General features: G+C 34.5%; 3 protein-coding genes across 3 annotated transcripts; 2 read left to right on the plus strand and 1 right to left on the minus strand.

The window, feature by feature from the left end:
• The first annotated feature begins 1,539 nt into the window (after nt 1-1,539).
• On the plus strand, nt 1,540-7,236 carry LOC145625470 (phosphoinositide phosphatase SAC2-like). The gene is made up of 15 exons (XM_081678504.1): nt 1,540-1,722; nt 2,374-2,557; nt 2,661-2,826; nt 2,922-3,141; nt 3,286-3,362; nt 4,235-4,422; nt 4,597-4,694; nt 4,782-4,915; nt 5,000-5,134; nt 5,710-5,968; nt 6,069-6,190; nt 6,282-6,401; nt 6,683-6,802; nt 6,911-6,940; nt 7,026-7,236. Exons 1-15 carry the CDS (start codon nt 1,540-1,542, stop codon nt 7,234-7,236), a joined length of 2,247 nt encoding a protein of 748 aa, XP_081534630.1.
• Nucleotides 7,237-8,418: 1,182 nt separating this feature from the next.
• On the minus strand, nt 8,419-10,526 carry LOC145624378 (small ribosomal subunit protein uS2-like). The gene is made up of 5 exons (XM_081677401.1): nt 10,293-10,526; nt 9,541-9,803; nt 9,222-9,419; nt 8,907-9,120; nt 8,419-8,736 (listed from the first exon to the last, which is right to left on the minus strand). The coding sequence occupies exons 1-5, from the start codon at nt 10,417-10,419 to the stop codon at nt 8,648-8,650; spliced, it is 891 nt and encodes a 296-aa protein (XP_081533527.1). The 5' UTR covers nt 10,420-10,526; the 3' UTR covers nt 8,419-8,647.
• Nucleotides 10,527-12,486: 1,960 nt separating this feature from the next.
• Nucleotides 12,487-24,486, plus strand: LOC145624379 (protein SLOW WALKER 2-like). The gene is made up of 17 exons (XM_081677402.1): nt 12,487-12,613; nt 13,910-14,674; nt 14,917-14,992; nt 15,747-15,866; nt 16,599-16,674; nt 16,841-16,909; nt 17,036-17,116; nt 18,418-18,489; nt 18,859-18,951; nt 19,160-19,285; nt 19,865-19,948; nt 20,107-20,250; nt 21,917-22,006; nt 22,269-22,351; nt 22,448-22,828; nt 23,096-23,318; nt 23,527-24,486. The coding sequence occupies exons 2-17, from the start codon at nt 13,936-13,938 to the stop codon at nt 24,247-24,249; spliced, it is 3,180 nt and encodes a 1,059-aa protein (XP_081533528.1). The 5' UTR covers nt 12,487-12,613; nt 13,910-13,935; the 3' UTR covers nt 24,250-24,486.
• The last annotated feature ends 62 nt before the right edge of the window (nt 24,487-24,548 follow it).

Consider the following 24,548-nt stretch of genomic DNA (forward strand, 5'->3'; position numbering starts at 1 on the left):
TATAATAATTTTTTTTTTCTTCTAATGTGGACCGTATGAGACTTTAACTTGGGGAAGATATTTACTAGTTAGACATATTTGTGGGTACATAATTTTTTTTTTTAAAGAAATATAATTATATATGTACTTCGTATGTTGTATAATATTTAAATTATACGTAAACACTCTCAATAATTGTCGTTCTTTAATTCATTCTTTAATAGTTCGATCTCCTTGAAGACAATGTTCTTTTGATCGGAGAAGCATCAAAATAAACAACGCTCTTTGGGAAGATGTAATTGTTTAATGGTTCTGTACTTCTGTTTTCTTTTGGATTTGGCCCTCATTTGCATTTTTTTTTTTTTTTTTCTGAATAGTGCATTAATTTTTTTTTATAAAGCTGAAATTTTCGAATTTTACAATAATAACGAATTATTAATGTATAATTACCTACATTACCCATATTATTAGGCTTAATGTCACTCTTCTAATTATCTTTGTTTTTTTTTGGGTGAAATTCTTTTTTGACAACAATTTGCAAAAATATAGGTGCACAGATTTTCCTAAAAATAAAAAAATTACCACAACAATAATCAAAGGCATACACTCCTAACTATATATTCTTCTATCTTTGTCATATTATCAATGAAAAGATTCATAATCATCCTCTTCCATCAAACCACAAAATACCTAAAATGACAATTTATTCCTCAAAACTTTTACGTTGTATTTAGATCATTTTCATCAAGTCAACAACATAATTGTAAGATTAAGTATAGATCTACCTATCTTTACTTGAGTCATATCGATTATTGCATCTTAATTGCATAACTAGCAACCCGAGGCATCGTCCAGAATACACACTAGTTGCATTTTAATTGCATGCATTATTGTATGAATTAATATGAACATTATTTCTTAACTAATTAATAGGTTAACTAGGAGTAATTAACCTGTACTCGCAACATAAAAAAAAACCCAAAAAAAATAAACGAGAGTAACAAACATGAACAAAAAAAAGGGATTGACTCTTTACTATTGAGTACTAGGTCAACAGTAACACAGTAGTAAGTAGTAAACTAGTAACTACCTTTTGTCTTTAGAAAACAGAAAAAACTGAAAGGTACTTTATTTGTTGGGGTACTGTACCTAGTTTTGGGATTTTGGGAACATTTTGAAAATATCCAAAAAAAAATTAGAAAACAAAAAACAGCTTAGTATTAAAGTGAGGCTAGTTCAATTGTATTTTGGTGGGCGGCCTCTCCTCACTCTTTTTTGCTTTGATTTCGTCTCCTCCTTCCAGTTCCACCCCCTCTTTTTCTCTCCTCTCTTCTCCTCAGGTGCTCAACAACAATTCTATACTCTCTGACGCTTCGATTCGATTCGACGAATATCATATCATATCATCTTCGTATGTCACTCCTCGGGTTCTCCTCTTTATCAATTGCTTAGCATTTGATGTTTTTGTGTGATTTTTTATGAATTACAATTGTATTGATTAAATTCCGGAATTTGACGTCCTCATTGATTTTTTGTGTTGTTGTTTTCAGGCGCAGATTAATGGTTGGATCAGAGAGGGGTGAAGAAGAGGTGAATTATAGGTTTCGTAAATTGGAAGAAATGGGGTCAGAAAATAAAAATATTGATAATGGATTAAACGACATAGTTCTTGAACAAGGTGAGAGCAGCAATAGCTCTCCTCCTTATTATTTGGAAAAATTCACCCTTTACGAAACCATAAAGGTGATTTCTTTATTCTACTTTTACTATCTATGATGATCGTGTTTTGTTATGCACATTTGATATTGTTAATGGTACATGATTATAATTGAGTATTGAGATAGAAAATTTATGTTTAGGATCATTAATATTAAATGGACTAATCATGAGAGTATTTATTTTAATGGTCGTCTTTTGTTGGGTCATAGTTGAATTAGCCTGCTGTGATTAGGATATGATCTTTGATTAGCATAAACTTATTCATCCAGCTGTGGTACCAAACTCAATAATGGGTGGTAGAATGTTAAATTATTAAACCTTGTGGCTTGTGCTAATGTACTCTAAACGAAGATGGAGGCTAGATATAGCGTTTTTTAATGAAAATTATTGTGAATCACATTGAGAATGTATGTGTGCTTTTTTAATTTTGTTTGTTTAAAAATTGTTAATCACAGCGAAAATGAAAATGTATATGTGTTTTTTTCTTTTCTGTTATGTCACTATTATTCTAGTGATTTTCAAGTGAATTAGGTATATTAGATGTGCATTGTTGAATGAATTAGGGAAGTTTAAAGTGAGTACATTCAATTCAAGGTTCAGATTAGTGGCATTGAAAAATATTTCTTAGCTTGTTATTGTATGGTAACATTATTTCTTTGTGATTTTATGAAATAGGATTTCTATATGGTTGGAAGAGATGCAAAAAGAGAGCATTGGAGGGTGTTAAAAATTGACAGATCTAAACCTTCTGAACTTGTTTTCTGTGAAGATCCAAAAACTTATTCATATGAGGCATGCAAGAGTTTATTGGGCGCCATACGTGGCCTCAAATGTGTTACCGATTACTACGGTATTGTAGGTAAGTCAAAACAAATGCAAAAGAAATCATTTTTTTTACATTAAAATTACTTCTTCACGTATACCTTTTAATCTTATATTATTTTCTCTCATTTAATGATTAGGTTTCATCCAATTTGTGAAATCTTATCATATCCTTCTCATAACTGAGAGGAAAGAAGTTGGAAATATTTTAGGTCATCCGATATATTCTATATCTAAATATAGGATGATTTCAATCTCGCAATCTACTGCTTTGACGTACATGTATAATTCTTCAAAAGAAAATAGGTACATTGGTCATTTTGAATATTAACTTCTATATTTTCTGTTTGTTAAAAGTTATATCGTTCTAACAAGAAATACAATTCATGTGTATTGAACAGGTACAAGAAACTCTTGCAGCTAGTTGATATCAGGGATAATTTCTTTTTCAGTTACTCATACCCTCTTATGAATAGGGTACAACATAATCTAAATAGTCAAGAAACGAGACTTTCTTATGATAACATGTTCGTATGGAATGAATATTTAAGTTATCAAATTAGGGAGAGTCTCAAATCTACTATTTGGACTGTTGCACTAATACATGGATTTTTCAAACAGGTAACCATAAATATAACAATAATCCTATAAACAAAATTTCAAATTTCTAAATCATTATTTTGTTTCTTTATCGTCATTTTCAAACTTTCTATACATTTTATATGAGGAAGCTTCTCGATAATATACCATATACATTTGTATCAGGTTGAGTTATGCACTGGTGGAAAGAATTTCATTTTAACCCTTATTGCAAGAAGATCATGTCAATTTGCAGGCACTAGGTTAGTAGTGCATTCAAAATTTCACATATGTATTTATTCATGCTAAATGTGTATTGAATACATAAATGTCAAAAAAATTAGGTATATATAATATATTGGTGAAAGTTTAGTTTGGGTCAAAATGTCCACTTGGAGCAAATTATTATGCTTAGGATTTTACCATTGAATTATAGAGAGTAGATATTTGTTAGTAATCTTTAACAGAAATAAAATAAGGGGCAGGGCTCATTATGAAAATGATTCTAGAGTTGGGTTGTGGGGGTCAGGCCTCTACCATGGCTTACCCTTGCCCACCAAGTGTGCCATCTACATTCATTATTGCCAATAAGCGCCTCAGCCTAATTTCCGTTCAGTTCAGCTCCTAGGGCCTATTCACATTTACTTGATTTCAGCTCCAATCAGTTCAGCTCCTAATTTCCCTCTCTCATAAATATTCATTTCAGCTTAGTTCAGTTCAGTTCAGCTCCAATCTGTTCAGTTCAGTTCAGCTCCAATTAGTTCAGTTCAGTAAATGTGAACAGGCCCCTAAATTCCTTCTCTCATAAAATTTTCATTTCAGCTTTATTTAGTTCAGTTCTTCTCAGTTCAGTAAACGTTAACATGCCCTTAACTTTGGTTTTTGTTTTATATTGTTCATATATGTCATGCCAAGACTTAATTAATTTTAAGATTTTATATATATTAGAGATTGTTCCCTCTTTCACTCAAAGTTCTACTGATTTCATGTATTACTATAACTTGCCACTTTAGTTCTCTTTGTTATTCAATAGATTAAAGGGCTAGCTTGCATGCACATCTTGATTGATACTTTAATATCTTATTGTTATTTCTTCTTACACTTTTGATCTTCTTTTTCCTTTAATCTGGCCTAGGTATGAGAAAAGGGGTGTCAATGAAAAGGGTCAAGCTGCAAATGATGTCGAGATTGAGCAGATAGTTTGTCCAAGTATTAAAGGCAAACGCCCCACTGAAATCACTTCAATTGTGCAAAATCGCGCTTCCATACCTCTTTGTTGGTCACAAAAGTCGTCATTATTTACTCTAAAGCCTGATATCCTACGTAAGTTCTATTGTTACACTACATCCGTAACATATTAGTTGTAACTTTGGGTATTATTTATGAGACATAATATATATTCCAAAGTTGCAACTAATATGTAACAGAGGTAGTATATAATTTAACTTTTGGCTCGTAATATTCACTAGTTTGACTAAAACGTCTTTGTATATGTAGTTTCAGAAGGCAACCACTGCTATGATGCAACACAACTTCATTTCCACAATATGCGCATAAGATATGGAGTGCCAATTATTATTCTGAATCTTATTAAGGTGCTTTAAGTATGACTCATATATAGACATCATGTATTTCTTGTTGCATGAGAATATATTGTACTTATGATGGCTCTTGTATTGCAGTCATCCAAAGAAACCCACCGCGAATATCTTTTGCATAAGAAATTCGAGGAAGCAGTGGATTTCGTTAATAAGAAGTTGGATGTTGAGGATCGAGTGGAGTTTGTAAGCCTAGACCTCGATGCAGCCTTTCGAGAGTAATATTGCTTCCTTCTCTTTAATTTTTTGTAAGATGGTATCAAGTTACATTGATCTAATGAAACCTTCACTTTATTTTGCAGTGAGAAAACCGATGAACTGAAAGAACTTCAAGGTTTTGCTGAAAATGCACTAAGTAAAACTGGAATCTTTTCTTGTTCTTGTCAAATGGCTCAATCTGTAAACTATGAATCTTCACTTGACTCATCACATATCGGGTTAGTTCATGTAATCTATTATGTTGTATCCCTTGGTAAAATTGATGAAATGTTGTGATGAATACTTGTGTAACATATAAATACACTACTTTGTTAGGAATATAATGCTTATATGATATATTTTCCGATATCTCACATCTCTATCCCTAACATACTTTTTCTGCAATATAAGTCTTGCTTTATACATTAAATACCAAGCCAAGAATCTTGACCTCTTTAATTTAAAACTTTTTTCATCCCCCACTTTAAGAATCAAAATTAACTTTTGAAACCAACTATAACTATATCGAGAAATACTTGTGTGGCCGGAGTTACTGGATTTACTCGAGTTACTCCTGACTGGGTAACAAACCCCTGACCAAGTAAATCGAGTAACGCCTGACCGAACCCCTTAGGTAACCTCTGACCGAACCCCTCAAGTAACCCTTGACCGAGTAACTTGAGTAACCCCGGCCACATGGTGTGCCCAGCCATATATAAAAATTTGTCCTTTCATTTTTCATGTTTGATAGATGGGTCTTGTTTGTTTGCGTGTATTAACTGAGTTAATTACACCATTTGTAATGTAGGATCAGCTCAAGTGATAATAACAACATATGTAACCAGAAGGGGATCATAAGAGTAAATTGCCTCGACTCTTTAGATCGCACTAATTTTGCTCAATATGTGTATGGCTTGGTTTCGCTTGGTCATCAGTTGCATACTTTAGGAATAATTGAATCCCAAGATCAGCTCAACATTGAAGACCCTTTAGCATGTGACTTGATGAACCTTTATCAGGCCATCGGAGATGCCCTTTCCCGGCAATATGGTGGGTCTCCAGCGCACCATAAGGTATATATGCTTGGAATCACATAATTCCTCATTTGCATCTCTTTCTTATGTTCTTTTTCAGTAAAATGTCAATTTAATATTTATGTTACATATATGATAGATATTCTCCAAGATCAGGGGTCAATACAAAATGGCGTCGCAATTTCAAGAGTTCATGAAAAGCATTCAGCGTCATTGCAGTAATTCTTTCACAGATGGTGCTAAGCAACAGGCTATTGATTTGTAAGTAATTTGTGGATATCCCTGCAGACTAGCTTGATCATATGCTATAAGTTAGCAGAAGAAAAACTTATGCGCGTTGTTGTTTGCACAGATTCTTGGGACATTATAAACCTGAATTTGAAGGTGGTGAATTGATTCCCTGCGAAACAGATTCAGATCAGATTGACAAGTGTGGATGGATGAATTACACCTACTTGCATAACATATCCAGGTTAAGTGTTGTAGTTTTTGTTTATTTGATATGTTAAACATGTATCGTATAAATTTTTTCTTTGAATATTTACTTCGGAAAGATATTGCCTTTCATAAAGTATAATGGTAATCATAGTTTGATAAAGGAAAAGACTGGATAGTAGTTTGCCAAGTAATTAAGGAGTGTGTAAGTATGTCCGGCTGGTCACGAAATTTGTGGTTTGAAAGCAATGTGGTTGATTGATGTTTTCGATTTAGTTGCAAGCAATCAGGGAAACTGATGTCCATTGTGATCTGCAGGTGTAATCCATGCATCTATTCCGACTTTGACAGGCTATTGTTTGAAAGCGATGCTGATGAAGCTGGTCATCAGTGCTTGACAGGACCACCTGGAAGTCCTCAGCATGATTCGCAAGAAGGGTATGTTTGACAGAAATTCATGATTAAAAAAAAAAAAAAAAAAAAGGGATTTGAACCTGCTGCTAAGGACATTAGATTAAGGGTGCTAAGTTCATATCATATTTGCAGGTTTCCTTTGGTCGAGTTTCCTACTGGATCGTAATGTGTCTAGTCTGAATCAAGAACGAGCGCTTGTTGAACTTTTAACCATTGAGGCCCTTAAAATTTTGTGAAAGATCGGCAGAACGCAAATTCTTGTCATTGCCCTGGTAGAAACAGAGGAAAGCTCGGCAGAACGCAATGATCTTGTCATTGCCCTGGTAGAAAGAGATGATCTATCTTCCATTGAAGGAAGCAATTGTTTGGTGAAGTGTGGAGTGGTATTCATCTTATGCAGGCATCTTTGTACCCTGGTTCCGCATACACAGTTTGTAGTTCCAAATACAGAGAATTGAAGGTATAATAGATATACAAAATTGAAGGTATAATAGTAAGACAGAATAGAAACATCTCAGATTTTATGTACTCAGTATTATACATTTCATATCAATTACTCAAGTCACATACTTGACTTGTCAAAACACAGGATTTAAAGTCCAACTCTTGGGACACACCCATAACTAACGCAATTGTTCAGCACTGGCATCTGAATTAATCAGAAACCCAGATGTTTGGCTTGTTTCACATTTCATACCCAAACAAACACAGATCAGTAGAGGCACATTTCAGGTTTCACGTACTGGAACAATTAACAATTGCATTACATTCTCGTTATTTTGGGCATCATCGTCTACAGCAGTACTGCCCCTAAGGTTTATTTCGCCAACATATGGATCATTCATTTATTCCTCCCCATGGATGAATACATAATCACGACATCATCATTACCCCGGTGAAGGGATGAATCTTGCAGAGAAATGCTATGGAGTACGAAGATCTTGAAAACCCCAGTTGCATTTAGAAGTTATGTTGCAAAAATAGCGGAACACAGATGCCACATTTAGAAAATTAGAATTATAATGTTGTTTTTGCCAGGTTAATGTTTGCATACATAGACTGTTCTTCCTCAGATAATTTATACTTTGTCATTGATGTTCAAATACTTATACATGAGTTTTCTTCGGTGCAACTAAATGATATAATGACATCCAAACAGCTTCATTTTATAATTTTTCTAGACTAAGTTATCACAAAATTGATACAAACATAGCCAAGTGAGATGTCGATAAAATTTGTTAATATGTAATCTAAGATATTGATGGTTAAGTATACTAAGTACATCTTGAGTGTCTCATACGTTGAAATTCAGTTCAGAAAATAGCATGCAGCCATGAAAACAAAAGACACTTGAAAAACAAAGGTAGTAGAGATATTTAATGCCAAGCGATTCGTGAAGCAAGACAATGGTATATTTTGGGGCAGCCTACCACTACCATTTATAATTGAAATGGAAGAATCAATCAGATTAAATATGCCAAGACATAACGACCAACTTTTAATCAATCACAAAAACCAGAAACAGCACACACCAAAACAGTTGGGAGACTTGGACATGCACAGAATAGAATCACCAAAAGAGCATGTCCTCATAACAATCACTATGAAAAGAGCAATTTACTATGCGATAACACAACATGGAACAAAGCTGAACATTGGAACAATAATATAACACAGAGCACTATCTGTTGACAATTATAGATCCCGTTAATTGGTCGAAAAATAAAACAAAAGATAGAGGGTAAAACAAACAGAATTTCCCCTTCAACTAAGCATCTACATCTAAACTCAACTGAAAACTAAAGCTCCATTGTCTAGCTTTCCCAACAGTTTCTGAAACCAAAATTTCAAAACCCAAAAAGACAAATCTTACTCCCAACCAGTGGCTGGTGGAGCATCTGGGGTAACAATAGGAGCTCCAGGGGGTACAACAGCCTCTTCCCATCCATCACCGGCAGCTGCATAATAAACATAAATCAATTACACCATAGTTGCATAAAATTCCCAAAAAAAAAGTAATACATGCAAAAGTACAAGGAACTTAATCAATCAAGATTGTCAATATTTATTTAAGCAATTACATTTAGTCTAATCTCCACACAAGTGTAAGTTGAAGTAACTGTATTACCTGGAGCTGCAGCAGTCCAATCTGCAACAGGAGCAGCAGGTGCAACTTCGGGGGCAGCACCCCATTCCTGAAGTGATGCCCATTGATCAGAAGGAGCAAGAGCAGTCATTGCACCACCACCATATTCAATCTGCCCGAAGTCAGCCACAGGAGCAACTTCTTCCTCTTCCTGGTCCTTGGTTTCTTCAGGCTCCCTGAAGAAAAATAGATCAACCTGCACAGAACAGCCAAACAATGATTAACAAATAGGGGCAAGTAAAACCAAGGTAATCTCAAGACTAGATCCATGTTGCTAAAGAAAAGGGGCTTAAGTACCATGACGTCCCATTGCTGTCCTGGGCGGAGGGTTCCACGCATTTGCAATACCATACGAGCCAAGAGCCAGAATAAGCAACCAATGCTGTGCTTGCCTTTGTTGTTGGCAGGGATACCAATGTCCACGTAACGCATGGGAGAATCAGTGTCACAGAAGGCAATAGTGGGGATGTTACCAAGGGCAGCTTCCTTAATAGGCTGTAAGACACAGAGTTCAGAGAAAACAAGTTCCCGAATATAATTCGATCAGTACATACAGATCAAAACACATAAACCAAATCATAAAATCAAACAAAATTGAGAGAATTCCGCAAATTACTTGATGATCAGTCCTGGGGTCAGTAAGGATCAACAGACGGGGCTCGCAGAAAGAGGTCTGCAGCTGGTTAGTGAATGTACCAGGAGTATGCCTACCGGCAATGGCGTGAGCTCCGGTGTACTGAGCAAACTTGAGGACAGCCCTCTGACCATATGGTCTAGCAGATTGAACAATGATATCTTGTGGGTTTTCAATTGCAACAATAACCCTAGCAGCCATTTGAAGCTTTTCCCATGTCTTAGCCACGTTGATGATGTGAATTCCTATTCAACCATTCCACACATTCATAATCTTAGACCTCAGTACCATAATTATGCTAGATTTCCACATGAACAATTGTAATCAATAAAAAATTCAATGTAAACGAAATTCCTCTTAATCCCTTTATTAATATGAAAACCCTAATCCTTAATTAAACATTCCCGATGAAAAAAAAAACATAAATTTTCAATCAAACCAATTAACAACATAAACTCAAATAACCCAGAATTGCTAAAAGCGTAAAAATTCCAAATTTTGAATGAACATGAAAACCAATTAATCATTAGAAACTTTGAATTACCAGCGAAGAAAATCTCATTAACAGATCTCCAATTATAATCAATAATTTCCCATCATTTAGATGCATTATATGTAAAACATATCTATTTTCAAAATAATTCAAAATAAATTTAACATTATATACCATCAAACAAAAAACATAAAACCCAGAAATTCAAACAAAATTAAGAGAGAAAAAAAGGATAAATTACCATCAGAACGGCGCTTGAAGACGTAACGCTCCATCTGAAAATCACAGTTTTTGGTGCCGAGATGAACATCGGCAGCCAACATCATCTGAATGTCAGCTTCTTTCTGGGTTAATAGCTTCGCCGCCATTTTCGATGATGCTCGAGAAAAGCTCGAAGCTTCAGTGAAGAAGAGAGAGGAAGAGAGAGATGAGATGAGAAAATGAGAGTGATTCAGGCGAAGGCGGCCTTTGTTTGTTTATCTTTAAAAGAGGGATTGGGAGTGGTAAACCCTAGGGGTTTTATATCATCACTACTTGACCCATTTTTATTATTCGGGTCATTCCATTTATATCCGGGTCTTTTTTTTTTTTTTTTAGGGATGAACCAACAATATTAGAGGCCAACCCAATTTACCTAAAGATTATGAATTTGATAATTTTGCAACGAACTTGATGATTTTTTTTTAAAAAAACTAGCCTTTTGGCCCGTGCAACGCACGGTTTATTTATAGGTATACTATATAAATAATTATTTTTTAATATATTTATATTGGCAAATGAATAGTTTATAGAGGAGAAGAAGAAGTGAAAATTGAATGTAATTGTAGTAGAAATTAAACTGGAGGAAAGTGAACCAAACAACATTCAATCATTCATATATGTATTGAATTAAAGTTTTTTTTTCATATGAGAAAAGATATTAAAAAAAAGAAAGATTAAATAAGGTGACATGTGGCATTGGAGAAAAAAAAAATGAAATGTACATGTGGCATTATAGGGTTGATGGTTTTTGTTTTTAAATACTAGTATAGATATAGATTAGCTTGACTTGGCACTAAAGGTGATCGAGTATGGCCTGGCCCGTTAGTCTAGTCCGATCCAATTCAAAAATAAAACGGGGTTGGGCAAGTTTAATAATACAATTTTAGTTAAAAACTCGAACCCGATCTTAAAAATCGTTATGGGATAACTAGCCTGCTATTATTTTCGAGTTGGGCATGAGACATAATGTAAAGGGTCGTCCAATTTTATGATCTCTACTCGACACATAAAAAAGTTGATTAATGTGATAGGTAAAGTGTGTTTGTTTTGGGGGTTGATAGGTTCTTTGTGTTTGATTGCACGACCCTAAACCAACAACATAGCACGGACATGTAAATGACATAGCCTAATAACGCTTTTATCCTAAGTTTCAATTCACTTCCAAAGTTCACGTAGTTATCATGTGAACTATCAACAACAACGAGAATCATTAAATGTAATTATAGGTTAAATTGTTAATGTAGCATGATATACACCAATGGATGGTAGTTGTTTGCATGTAGTGAGAAAAGTTGTGCAAAATAGCCTGTATGAATAAAATGTATGATTCTTAATATAGGAAATGATTAAATAGTGATTAGAACAATATAGACCATCTAGATAATTTCGTTTTGTAAGTAAAATTTTTAAATTTAAAACATAAATATGCTAAACCATGTATAAAATATTTAAAAATTATGTGATAATGAAATAGTCATTTTGAATTATGTGTTAATCAGTACGGAGTATATGGTTCTAGTTGGTGTTTAATTAAAAAAAAAAGTATGTTGTCTATCCAAAAATATAATTATGGTTGATAAATCATAATTTTAACTAATTGTCTACTACCAAGAGCGAAAATCCCTTTTAATGTCCTCCTTAATAATAAGAATATTAAAAATTAAAAAATAAAATAATTAGTTTTATTGTACGCTCCAAGAGAATCGAGCACATGATAATTAATTGATCAATAGACTAGATATATCCTAAGATAAAAAAAACGAGAAATCATATTTCTTTCTTCTAAGTAAAGTATGGCATAAAAAGTCATAAGACAAATTGAATGAATCACAACAAGCATTGTTTAAGAATGAATTGAACAAATGGTAATAGTTTCAAAAGGTATTAGTACATGTAATAACGTAACAAAAACTTTTCATTAACGCCTAAGTTAAATAACAAGCTGGGTATACAATATATGTAGTATATTATTGGTTAATTATTCACCTCCGTTAAATTCCGATCCCTAAACGGCTAAACATATGTACATAATTTTACCATCAAGCCATTGTAAATTAAAATTTACAAAGTATTTTTTTTGTTGGAAACCCTAATTTCTAATTTTCTTCAAAAACACTTCCTTTGACAATTATACCCTTTTCTAATTTTCATAATTTCACCCGTCTCTCCTTCAAACCTCAAATTACTACAGCAAACGCTGCTCTCCTCACACTCACCACAGGACGTTGCTCAGCCGCGCACCGCACTCTCCGGCATCCGTCAGTTCGTCCGACTGTCCAGTCATCCACCTTTCAAATTCTGGTAACTCATTACTCATGTTTAAATTAGTTCTCATCCATGAGTTTCTGGGTTAATTTGTGCTTAAATTAATTGTTTTTGTTATTAAATTCATCAAATTAGTGTTGGCGTTGCTTGAAATTGATGATTTGTTATATATTCTACACAATTAGGGTTTCAAATTCATGGGAAGTTGTATAATTCGGCATTTCTGATTTTTAGTTAGAAATTGATATTATATTGGGCATTGTTATTGTTTATGGAGGTTGGTTTCCGAAGTTTTGTTGTAGGAACTGATAATTTATCTCCCCTACTGCTATGAGTAGTATTGTAAGGGATGTTCTTTGTTTAGCCAAGTCTTGTCGGAGTATGTCTTTTACTTTTGTCAAAAGGAGGGGCAACCATGTTGCCCATTGCTTAGCTGATTTGAGTCGTAGTTTCGAGGGGTTTCGGGTTTGGCTTGATGAGTATCCACAACAAGTGCATGCTGCAGTTTGTAATGATTTGGTTTCTTTGCTTGATTAATAAAGTTTAGCTTTGATTTGTGTCTAAATGAAAGTTTATGTTTGTATGATTAACTTGGGTATTTTTGAATTTTGACTATATTGGATTGTTTAATATAATTGAAATTGTGACTTAATTTTCATAATGAAAAAAGAAAAAACGTGTGATATAACAAAGTCCCAAAATGCATCCTCCTCCTCCACTAAATACTCCTCCTCGATCACAAAATCATCCTAATGCGGTCGATAGGTGACGGTGACACATCACCCATAAATTCCAAGATTCGCCATTGGATGCTTTCTGTAATTTCTTCTTTGAAAACATTAAAAAATCAAATTCATTAATCCCCAATAGTATTTTATACTGCAGTTTGTTTGTGCATTGATTTCTCTGTTGTGCTAAACTATCAGTTTTGAACTTGTTGCAATAATTGTTAAACAAATATTTGGAACTTGACATTGAAATTATGTCTTAGTTTGGGATTTTTGTATTTGCTGGGAAAATATGTTAATTTGGTTTGGACATGATTGTTCTATACTTATTGATAATTCATCACTTAAATTTTATGCAAGGGAGTGATATTAGAGATAGGAAGATGAAGAATTGGGTTTTAATTTAGCTAACTTTAGCTTAAATATTGTAATTTTGCAGCTGTTTGATGTTTTTCTGGTTGAAATTTGCTTTGCTCATAAAGTGTTTGTTAAAATGTTGAATTAAACATTTTAATGGTGTTTTTTTTTTTTAGTTTCCTTTCAATTTGTAATTGCACAGTTGCACTTGTAATCCTAAAACTTTATTCTTTTTCATCTATTGTAGGTTTTTCATCTATTGTAGGTGTGCCTATGGGGAATTCAAAGACCAAGAAGAACTCCCAAAATAAACCGGAGGATGTAGGAAGCATCCAATCAGATGTTGCATCATTTGCTTCTTCTCTAGGTCTTGCATCTTCTCTGCCCTCGTCTGGCTTCAATGATTCTGATTTCAGACCCAAGAAAAAGAAACCCGAAGAACCAAAGAGTTCGTCTAAAACTAAAAGCCCTATGTCCCAAAAGCCCCAAAACAAGAATCCCAGTTCACAAAAACCCCAAAATCAAAAGCACCAAAACAAGAATCTCAATGCCCAAAAACCTAAATTCAATAATGACCCGAAAAGTGGGAAATTTAACAAGAATGACAATGTTTCTGCTGCTAACAATAATATTAGTAATAATTATCAGAAATCTTTTGAAAAGTTTAAGAATCTCCCAAAACTTCCGTTGGTGAAAGCGAGTGCATTGGAGACATGGCATGTAGACCAAGGGGAACTGGAGGAGAAGGTGATGGGTGGAGCAGAGAAAAAGAGGGTGGAAATGGGAAATGCTGACGAGTGGAAGAGTCTGGTGGCAAATAAGAAGGAACTTGGAGAGAGGTTATTGGCACAATATACTTTGGATTATGAGGCTTCTAGGGGTCAAAACGGGGATATAAAAATGCTTATTGCCACACAAAGGTCTGGAACTGCTACTGATAAGGTTTCGGCTTATTCAGTTTTAATTGGTGATAACCCAATTGCCAATATGCGAGCACTTGATGCACTTCTAGGTAATTTTTTTGTTCACTACATGCTTCCTTTATATACTGTATTATTTTCTGCTTTTAACTTTTTGCTCAGTAGTCATATTTGGATTTTTGGTAGTTTGGTGTAGTCCATTGAGTCGCATGATGCTGTCTTGCTCTATTTTTTTTATAAGTAAAAACTACATTATAAAGGAGAATGGTGTTCTAATGCATTGTTGCTTCAATTTTAACTGGTTCATATATACTGGTGTTTTTCTCCGTTGCAGCAATGGTGACATCAAAAGTTGGGAAGCGTCATGCACTTTCTGGCTTTGAAGCTCTTAAAGAGCTGTTTATACAAAGGTCTAAGTCTGTTCTTTGGTGTCCTGAATCTTCTTTAATTTCCAAATATGTCATACTTGATGGAGCTGCTCAACTAGAATGTGTTTGTTCATTGATTTTACATATAATCATGTTTTTGAAGTATTTCACAACCTTCAACCGTTCAACTTTATCAAAATCTTGAAGACCTGATCTGGGCCCTTCTAAACTTTTTAGCCCTACTTTGTATTATGCGAACTTATTTAGAATGGCCCTTAGCTAAACTATTATGAACTTATCAGCTCTTATTCTAAATTTAATAGACCTGGAACCTTATTTTTATGGCAAGATAAACAGGGCCTTAGATAATGTTATGAGGAATCGAAGAAAAATTACATTCTATCTCATGGCTTGACCATAGAAATTAAATCAGTTGAATGTTACTCTTGTTATAACTCAAATTAAGTTACTGTTAAATTGTTGTGATTTGTTACACAAAGTGTAACTGTTCACTCTTTCTTTCCTTTCTAGAGGCTGTGCTTATTTGACAGAGGGGGTCCCAGACGATTGACTTCTGAGCTTAGTAGAGAAGAGTTGGGATACCTCTGGCAGGCTTTTATCCACAACCTGTTTCTTGGTTCTTTCTTTGATACTTGTATATTATCCCATTGGGCTTAATGTCACTTTCCCTTGACACATGCTTATAAATTGTTGTTTTTAATATGGGTATGTCTAGCTTCTGAAATCATTTTAAGTCTTATATGCTCAATGTTGTTGAAAACTCTTTATGTTGCAGTCTGTTGCCTGATCGTAAGTTGAAGACCCTTATACAGAGGCCCCTCAGCCATATTCCTGAAACAAAAGATGGTTATTCTCTTCTGCTGTTCTGGTATTGGGAGGAATGCTTGAAGTCAAGGTATCTTGTCTATTGCTTAGCTATGATTGGTTTAGAGAAAATTTTAGATGATATTTGTTTAGTTTTAGTAAGCAAGAAAATTAAAACATGGTATACCTCAGTGATTTAACTGCTCTTCCATGGCCTAAACCTCAAACTGGAACAACTTGGCCTGAGCTTTAGCTCCTCTTATGACTTGTATTGTCATACATAGTCAATTCTACTCAACATATGCTCCTACTATAATGAGTATGCAGCTGTAAAAATATGTTGATTACAATATTGAATTGGTATATCTAGAAGTTGCTTATAACTTCTTCAGCTCACTATATTTCATTTTTTTGTTTTAGTTTCCTTGAATGTTAATTTTTAATTATTCACAATTGACTTCCTTTTTTTTTGTGCAAGGGGAGAAGGGATGGGAGGGATCCTCATTTTATTAGAATATATAATTACCGAGCTAAATTGAAAGATAATACATGATTAAATACATATAACTATATAAGCTCTTATCATCAATCAAAACAGTTTAAGGAAAATTACCAATATGTTTTAGAACATTAATTTATTATAATGATTATCAGCGATAAACATGTTATCGAATTGACTTATTCTAATAGAATAAAAGACAGTCATCATTAGGGCATGAATAACTACCACAATCCATAATTTAGCCATGGACTTATGAATCCATTATCATATCCCCCCTCATTTTATGTTAGCACTCTTACTTTCATTGGTTTGTCATGCTAGGTATGAACGTTTTGTTGTTGCTCTTGAGGAGGCATCAAAAGACATGTTGCGTGTACTTAAAGACAAGGCATTGAAGGTCAGGGGTTTTTAGTTGTTTCTGATTTTTCTTAAATTTTTGTATCCGCGTTCTTTTATCTCCTATTACCTTTATTCCATCGGGATGCTTTACTATGAGATAATTGTTATCCAGATGTGTAGTATGTATGCTATATAATTTATTTGTTTTCTCTTATTTCATGTAGATAATGTATGCCCTGTTGCGGAGTAAATCAGAGCAAGAACGGAGGTTGCTAACTGCTTTAGTCAATAAAGTAAGCCTGCAATGATTTCTGATGAACCAAACTTCATTTCTCATAGTCACTCTATACTCATGTTGAGCTTAGAAGAACTATTATATATTTGTTTGACATCTTTTTCATTGATTTGATGATATACAGCTAGGGGATCCTGACAGCAAGGCTGCATCAAATGCTGATTATTACTTGACTAACCTCCTGTCTGATCATCCAAACATGAAGGTAAAGCTGTTTATAATTTTTTTCTTACATGACTGGGCCTTGCTTCCCTTTTTCAATGATAACTGTATTTGCTTTTGGAAAAAGTATTGAGAACAAGCTTATCTTTGTTGTTCAAACTAAACAAACATACTAGAAAATAGTTGGTAAGAACTTATTATACGTAGTATATATTTTAACTAAAGAGGAAAAAACAAAAGGCCGGGAAAAGGATCATAGTCAAAGAAGAGTTATCTGGAATAGGAAGTTGCTTATCTATTCTCAAATGCTGAAGCCTGAACACCTAATGTGTACTTAGTACTTTAGTAGCTGTTCAGGTAAAAACATCTCATGTAGTTTCTACTATTTTGCAATGCCCATGGTTCACCCTCTCCTTCCTCCCCCCCTTTAACTTGTCTCTCACTCGTGATTCTATCATTTCTTATCTTGAGTCCGAGTAATTCTCTGCTTCCTATTTTGTGCTCTTATCATTTGATTGCTCTTAGAGGGTTTGACTTTTCACGTAATCTTCCTCTTCGTATTTGCAGCAGTAAGACTAAGGCCTCACAGATGTAACAGCCATACATATGTAATAAGACCCTTTCCCCACAGATTTCAGGCAGGACCACTAAGGCATAGGTTGGGGTACTATGGAACTATGGTTGATGTAAAAGTAGAATCCCAGTAAACCAACAATTTTGAAAACTGCCAACCTGAAGTGTAGAGATATTGTATTTTTTATTCATATTTTATGATTCTAGTACCATTAGCATGAGTAAATGACTTAAACTCATGTTCTCTAAACTGCATTTAGATTAGAGAAGTTTTATAAGAAGATAGTTGCGAAAGTTGTGGCTTTAAAACATGTGTGGCCAATGGAGATGTTAACTTGAGTAAGCCTTGGTTCATCACCCAAAAACAGTGAGCCAATGTGGGTGTTTATTTAGTATCATGTGTTTCTGATTCTGGCTGGCAAATCTCAGTTATTAAATGAGGACAGGTTTCTGCAGATCTAATTGGTTAGCCTAATACTCTACTGGTGACAATATTATTTTTAACTGTTTCATGGTGTTGAGATGTCTGACAAGAATCTACATACTAGCAATTATCTACTTGTGTAGAAGTTCTACACTTCTTGAGACTTTTCTCTTGCATGTTTATTTATTGTTTAGGTCCATAAGATACTTAGTATTTTACTGAAATTGTTATTAATGTGTTTGTAATTTACTTTATTGCTCATGCTATCCTTCAATTGACTTGTGAATTTGCATCTTTTCTTTTCCTCACTAGATGCCTGAAAACTTATTTTCTCCTTGCAATTTCAGGCTGTGGTGATTGATGAAGTGGACTCATTTTTATTCCGGCCACACTTGGGGTTGCGTACCAAGTATCGTGCGGTATGTCTTCCACCTACTTGTTTGACTAAGTTTACCTGAAATCTATACCTCTAGGGTTTTTTTTTTTTTTTTTTTTTTTTTTTTTTTTTTTTTTACCATGATATCATAGAACGTGAGTAGTCTGGTTTCTAGTTTGTTATTTGAAGCTCTAAATAGTGAGACTTTGGACTTACTAGATGTTATCATGTTAATACTGTAAGAATATGAATTGTCTCTTGAGAATTGGTTGTACTATTTTTCCCTTGAAAATTGGTTGAACTATTTTTCCATTATGGGTGGTTACCTTTATCAGTGCAAGCTATATTCAGCTAGGGAAGATATGGCAGAAGTGGGAAGTTATTTCTAATCCTTGTCTTTCCTTGTTTACAGGTTACTTTTCTGAGTAAAACCCGCCTAAGTCACAAGGGGGACGGGCCTAAGGTAGCAAAACGTTTGGTAGATGTGTACTTTGCACTATTTAAGGTAAACATTTGCTAACTATGTAATGTTTTTCCCCTTCTGCTATAGCAGTCTAGTTCCAATCTGCATGATTGCACTTCTAAATACTAATTTTCTTGTAGTTCTTACTTAACCCCCCCCCCCCCCCCCCCCCAAAAAAAAAAAAAAAAAAAAAAAAAAACCTTCATGCTTTTATATTTATTAAATTGCGGATCTGGACTTTGAATTTCAGATACTGATCTCCGGGGCAGCTAATGGTCAAAAGAATGATGAAAGTAAAGAGACAAAAAAATCAACTAATGAGGACAATGATTCTCACGTGGAATTGGATTCACGGCTTTTATCTGTTCTTTTGACAGTAAGTATTTGAAAGAAGTGCCAGTGGTTGGCTACACAATGTTTACTTGTATAGTTATATGTTTAAGCATTTTTATTATATGTCTGCTTTCACTTTTTTTTCCCTGGTATTTTGAGGGTCTATCTTATTCTTGAATCTTTGAGTTAAAATTTCACTTGCAAGTCAGGAAACTATTGCTCATTAAACTGACTTCAACATTTTTATCATGTTTTTTTGGTGAATATAAAATGCTGCTGGCTTACCGCTTTGGTTGTTCCCATGGCTGTGAAATTGATTGTTTCAGTGTTGATGCTTGAATGATGAGCATTTTCTGAGTAACTAATTGCATATCTCAAGGACTTTTAGGAGGCTAAATATTAGAGACTTGGAGCTCTTATTTGGTGGCTGGCATTGATGTTCAGTTTATCTCTGTTTTGTGGAAATTGTGTCAATAGACCCACAGTTTTACTGTTCTCTGTTCAAGATCACAAAAGCTTCTGCTTGATTATATCTTGTGCTTCTTTCTGTATCTAATTTTGGGTAGTTTTTGGACTTGCGCACTTGTTCATTAATGTCACATGTTTTTTCTGCTCTTCTCAGGGAGTAAATAGGGCATTTCCATTTGTTTCTGGGGATGAAGTAGATGAAATTGTTGATGTCCAGACTCCAATGCTTTTCCGTCTCGTAAGTTCATAAATCCACTTATATGATATTTAAAAAATATCATTATCAATTTATCATCTTGTGTTTTGTCTTTTCATGATAGAAACATTTATAATTATGGTAGACTTTTCGCAATTTGAAATATTTGTGTCAAGATTTAAAATGTCACTACTTTGCAGGTTCATTCAGAAAACTTTAATGTCAGTATCCAAGCATTAATGCTTCTGGATAAACTTTCTTCCAAGAATCAAGTTGTCAGTGATCGTTTTTATCGTGCTCTGTATGCAAAATTGTTACTTCCTGCCGCTCTTAATACCTCCAAGGTAGGTGGTCTCATACTTTTTCTCCAACTTAAATGCAAAACTGCTTTTATACACCTGGGTGCAACCTAGAAGGATTGCCATTTTCTTTCATACATGCCTCTGCAGCCTTGCTCTCTATTTAATTAACTTCTTGTGATCTGCTGTTTGAATGATGAGTAGAGACTAGAGACTACTGACAATTAACATCCGACTTTGAAAATCATCACGGGGCAAACAATATTTGCAAAAGTTAGGCAAAGTTCATTGGTCTGTAAATCAAGCAGAGTTTCCCTGTGATATCCAGGTCTTCTATTATTTTGGTTAACTTTTGAACTGGTAGCCTTGGTCTTTAGCTTGTCTTCTGAGTAGCCATGAGCTTCAGTTAGACATGATCTCACTCATGTATACATTGGTTGAGCAGAAACCGAATTGTGTCAGCTGATTCGCTAAAAAAGAAAAAAAAAACCTTATGTAAGATGCCTTAGGTAGGCCATTTTGTTGAGAAAGGGAAATTTGCTTAGAATGGACTGTGGTTGGATACAATTGCTAATTCAGTCTGGTTGCAGAGAATTTTACCCCTTTTTTAAGGTCTCAGTGAATTAATTTGGGGCTTAAGGGGAGGTGGAGATGAAAAGTTTTTAAGAAAAGACCTGGAGCTTTGCGGTGGCAAGGCTAATTGTATGATTTATGGTTTAAATTTTGTCATGGGCCCTTTAAAATAATCTATGAAACTCATCAAGTTGTTTCAGTAAATTAAAACTCTCAGTTTTCAGTGGAATCCTTGCTGTCTTGCTGGCAAACGTTTGATTTTCTGAAATCTCAAGTGCTTTCAAACACATCATCATAAGCCAAACCCAAGCTGGAAAATATGACCTATATCCTTAGAAACTTTATAAGAACTTACATCCAATTGTAGTCAAGGACATGCTAAGGAAAAAATTTGCCTCGTATGTAATACTGCATAAACTTCTTTTTTTTTTTTTTTTTTTTTTTAAAATTAAAATAAAATCGTGGAGCTATGATTGTATTGGGTTAGGTTCAATTGGAAACAATCTAATATAGACAATAGATGTGAGCTTTGGTAGGCATTGGGGAGACGCTGACAAAAATAAATATTTAAGAGTAGTGAAAATGGAACCATGAGAATGGAAGAATGTAGCAGGTGATGGATGATTCAATTGATTGTGAAAATCATTTTAAAGCCTTTTCAGTTTTTCAAAACCAACAATGCCTTTGAATCTGCGCTCGCCCTAGGAAGGGTTTTGCGAAGTTGGATGCATGAAATCTTATCCCTAAAAAGCTAAAATAGCAAAGAGATTTCTTCAAGACCATTGATCCAAAGGCCACTGTGTGCTACTTTATGATGCTCATATGTAAGTAGTGCACAATTTAATGATACGACGAATTTCTTTATTGCCAATGAAGAAGGATAACTTTGTCTTTGCATGTGCTTGCCAAATAGTGATGCCATAATGATTAGAGTTACGATACATTTAGCAATGCATAGAGGTCTTGTTCCTCATAGTGCTCTATTGTTTGTGATTTTGAAATGAAGCCTTATATCTTATTTCGTTGTATCATCTCACAAGCATACTTATTGGATAGCCTCAGAATGTAGAATACTTCATAATTTCGATTAGTATTTATGTTACTCAAAGTGACTTTCTGGTTTTAATGTGCATTACAGGCAGAAATGTTCATAGGACTACTACTAAGAGCTATGAAAAGCGATGTAAATTTAAAGCGTGTAGCTGCATTTTCAAAGCGTCTATTACAGGTTAGCTGTTAGTTTCTCTGATTGTTTAATCTTTTTATTTGTCTCCTGTGAAGCTCCCTTTACATTGAAACCTGAGTTCCTACCACTCTGGTTCTGCTCAAAACCACATTCATATGGAGTTTCTCCAACTCTCTTCTTTTACTTGATCATCCTATGTCTGTTTGACGTGTGCAATGAATTTCTGAGTTGTGAGAGTTGCCTTGCACTGAATGCTTTTACTTGTCTGCTCAAAAGGCAAAGGTTGACTCTTTTACTCCTGCAGGTTTCACTTCAACAGCCACCTCAGTATGCTTGCGGGTGCCTGTTTCTTCTCTCAGAAGTCCTCAAATCAAGGCCACCTCTCTGGTAAGGATCAGATTTTGTGTCCTTATCCTGTTTTGTTTGTAGAATTTTGCATTTTTTAAGATCTAATTGAGATACTTGTGATGCAATCTGATGCAGGAATATGGCAATTCAAAACGAGGCAGTAGATGAAGATCTTGAACATTTTGAAGATGCTCCTGATGATACCGAAAATATACCTGGTACTGAAGCTAATTTGCCAAGCAGTAATGGTGGTGATGAACAGGGAAAGTCTGCCGAAAATGACATTGAAATGGACTCAGACAACGATTCCTCTGAAGACGAGGAAGTTTCTTTAGCATATTCTTCCGAAGATGTGTCAGATGAAGATGAAGATTTACTCATGAAAAAGAATGTTGATAGACCCCAGGAATCTAGCTCTAGCAAGTTGTCTGAGAACAATGGATACCAGCTTGAGTCCTTGACCAAGCAATTACTTCCTGGTGGATACGATCCTCGACATCGAGAGCCCTCATTTTGGTATGTGTTTTGCAAATAATCTAATGCTTTTCTTGCGGTTGCAATTATTGCTGGTATATTCAATAACAATCTTTGTGATTGCTAGCAATGAGCCAGTGAGTATTTCCAGTGTAGTTGAAAATGACGAGTACTTGTTACTTTGTTATGATGCTTTTTTCTCTTTTTTTTTTATTTTTTTATTTTTATATTTTATATTTTTTTATTATTGATCGATTGTCTTTCAATTCCATTCCTCCCACTATAATGCTTATGTAAACTTTTCTACAGCAATGCTGGCCATACTAGCTGGTGGGAGCTGACTGTACTGTCTTCTCATACTCACCCATCAGTTTCAACCATGGCGAGGACTCTTCTATCTGGAGCAACCATCGTCTACAATGGAAACCCATTGAATGATCTTTCTTTGACTGCTTTTCTGGACAAGTTCATGGAAAAGAAGCCTAAGCAAAGCACATGGCATGGTGGTTCTCAAATTGAACCTGCTAAGAAGGTCAGTGTTTTAAGTTGCACCTAAAACCTACTTATCTTATTCTTGATTTGGTAGAGAGCTTGTTAGTTTTTTCATCACTTTATGCCTTTTTAATTTAGCTACTTCATACTTTTCAGTGAGTTTTAGTTTGCAATAATTCTTATAAAAGTTTGAGGTTTGGATGAAGTAATGGTGAATTAATTGGTCTTCATTACTGATTATTGTGCAGCTCGACATGAACAAGCATGTAATTGGGCCTGAAATCCTTGCATTGGCTGAAGCTGATGTACCCCCAGAGGACGTAGTATTTCACAAGTTCTATGCAAACAAGATGACTGCTTCAACAAAACCGAAGAAGAAGAAGCAGAAGAAGGGGGTTGAAGAAGAGCAAGCAGCAGAATTATATGGTGGTGACGATAGTGACAATGATGAGATTGATAACTTATTGGATTCCAATGATCCTCCCTTGGAAGAAGATGGAGATTATGATTATGATGATTTAGACAGGATTGCCAATGAAGAAGATGATGATTTAATTGGTGATGTTAGTGAAAATGAGATGGACATGGACGATGGTGAAGCTGATGCCCATAGTTTTGACTCAGGTGATAGTGATGGTGTAAATGAAATAAGTGATTTAGACGATTTGAGTGATGATGATATCAAGATTGGTGACATGGACGATGTTAGTGATGATGAAGTTGGTCACGATGCACCTTTGTCGAAGAAGGGGAGGAAGAAGTCTTCAGCCTCTCCCTTTGCTAGCCTTGAAGAGTATGAGCATATGCTGGATGATGATGATGATGGTTCAGGGGAGGAAAAATCAGATGAGGAAGATAAGGTCGAGAAGTCACCAAAGAAAAGAAAACACGCTCGGAGTGACAATAACAAGAAAGGTAGGAAAACAGAGAACAGGAAACACAAGAAAAAGAAGAGCAAAACCCATAATTAAGGTGCTAATTTTGTTCTATTTAAAGCAATCTTGTAACTTCATCTTAAAAAGTTATATAAAATTTAGCATATTAGATTTTTGAATTATTTCCAATGAATATGAAAAATCAAATTTCAATTGAAAACCATCATCTACCTTTAAAATTTTGTAACTTAAAGAGGTGAAATTACTGAAAATTTTGTACTATTAAAGATCATCAGTTGTTTAAGTAATGTTGTTCAATTATCAAAGTATTAAGTTTCCTCATTTTCTGGATTCCCATTTCTTATGCATTTTTTTTTTTTTGTTCATGATTAGTA

This window comes from Chenopodium album, chromosome 3 (genome assembly GCF_948465745.1).
Source record: "Chenopodium album chromosome 3, dcCheAlbu1.1, whole genome shotgun sequence".
Taxonomy (NCBI): Eukaryota; Viridiplantae; Streptophyta; class Magnoliopsida; order Caryophyllales; family Amaranthaceae; genus Chenopodium; species Chenopodium album.

Coding starts and splice junctions, on each gene's coding strand:
- LOC145625470 (XM_081678504.1), top strand. CDS start 1,540: ATGGTTGGATCAGAGAGGGGTGAAGAAGAGGTGAATTATAGGTTTCGT. Junction 4,695..4,781: donor TTATTCTGAATCTTATTAAG/GTGCTTTAAGTA, acceptor CTTGTATTGCAG/TCATCCAAAGAAACCCACCG. Junction 5,969..6,068: donor GGTCTCCAGCGCACCATAAG/GTATATATGCTT, acceptor CATATATGATAG/ATATTCTCCAAGATCAGGGG.
- LOC145624379 (XM_081677402.1), top strand. CDS start 13,936: ATGGGGAATTCAAAGACCAAGAAGAACTCCCAAAATAAACCGGAGGAT. Junction 19,286..19,864: donor TTTTATCTGTTCTTTTGACA/GTAAGTATTTGA, acceptor TGCTCTTCTCAG/GGAGTAAATAGGGCATTTCC. Junction 22,007..22,268: donor TTTCAAAGCGTCTATTACAG/GTTAGCTGTTAG, acceptor TTACTCCTGCAG/GTTTCACTTCAACAGCCACC.
- LOC145624378 (XM_081677401.1), bottom strand. CDS start 10,419: ATGGCGGCGAAGCTATTAACCCAGAAAGAAGCTGACATTCAGATGATG. Junction 9,420..9,540: donor ACCCCAGGACTGATCATCAA/GTAATTTGCGGA, acceptor TGTGTCTTACAG/CCTATTAAGGAAGCTGCCCT. Junction 8,737..8,906: donor TTGGACTGCTGCAGCTCCAG/GTAATACAGTTA, acceptor TTTATTATGCAG/CTGCCGGTGATGGATGGGAA.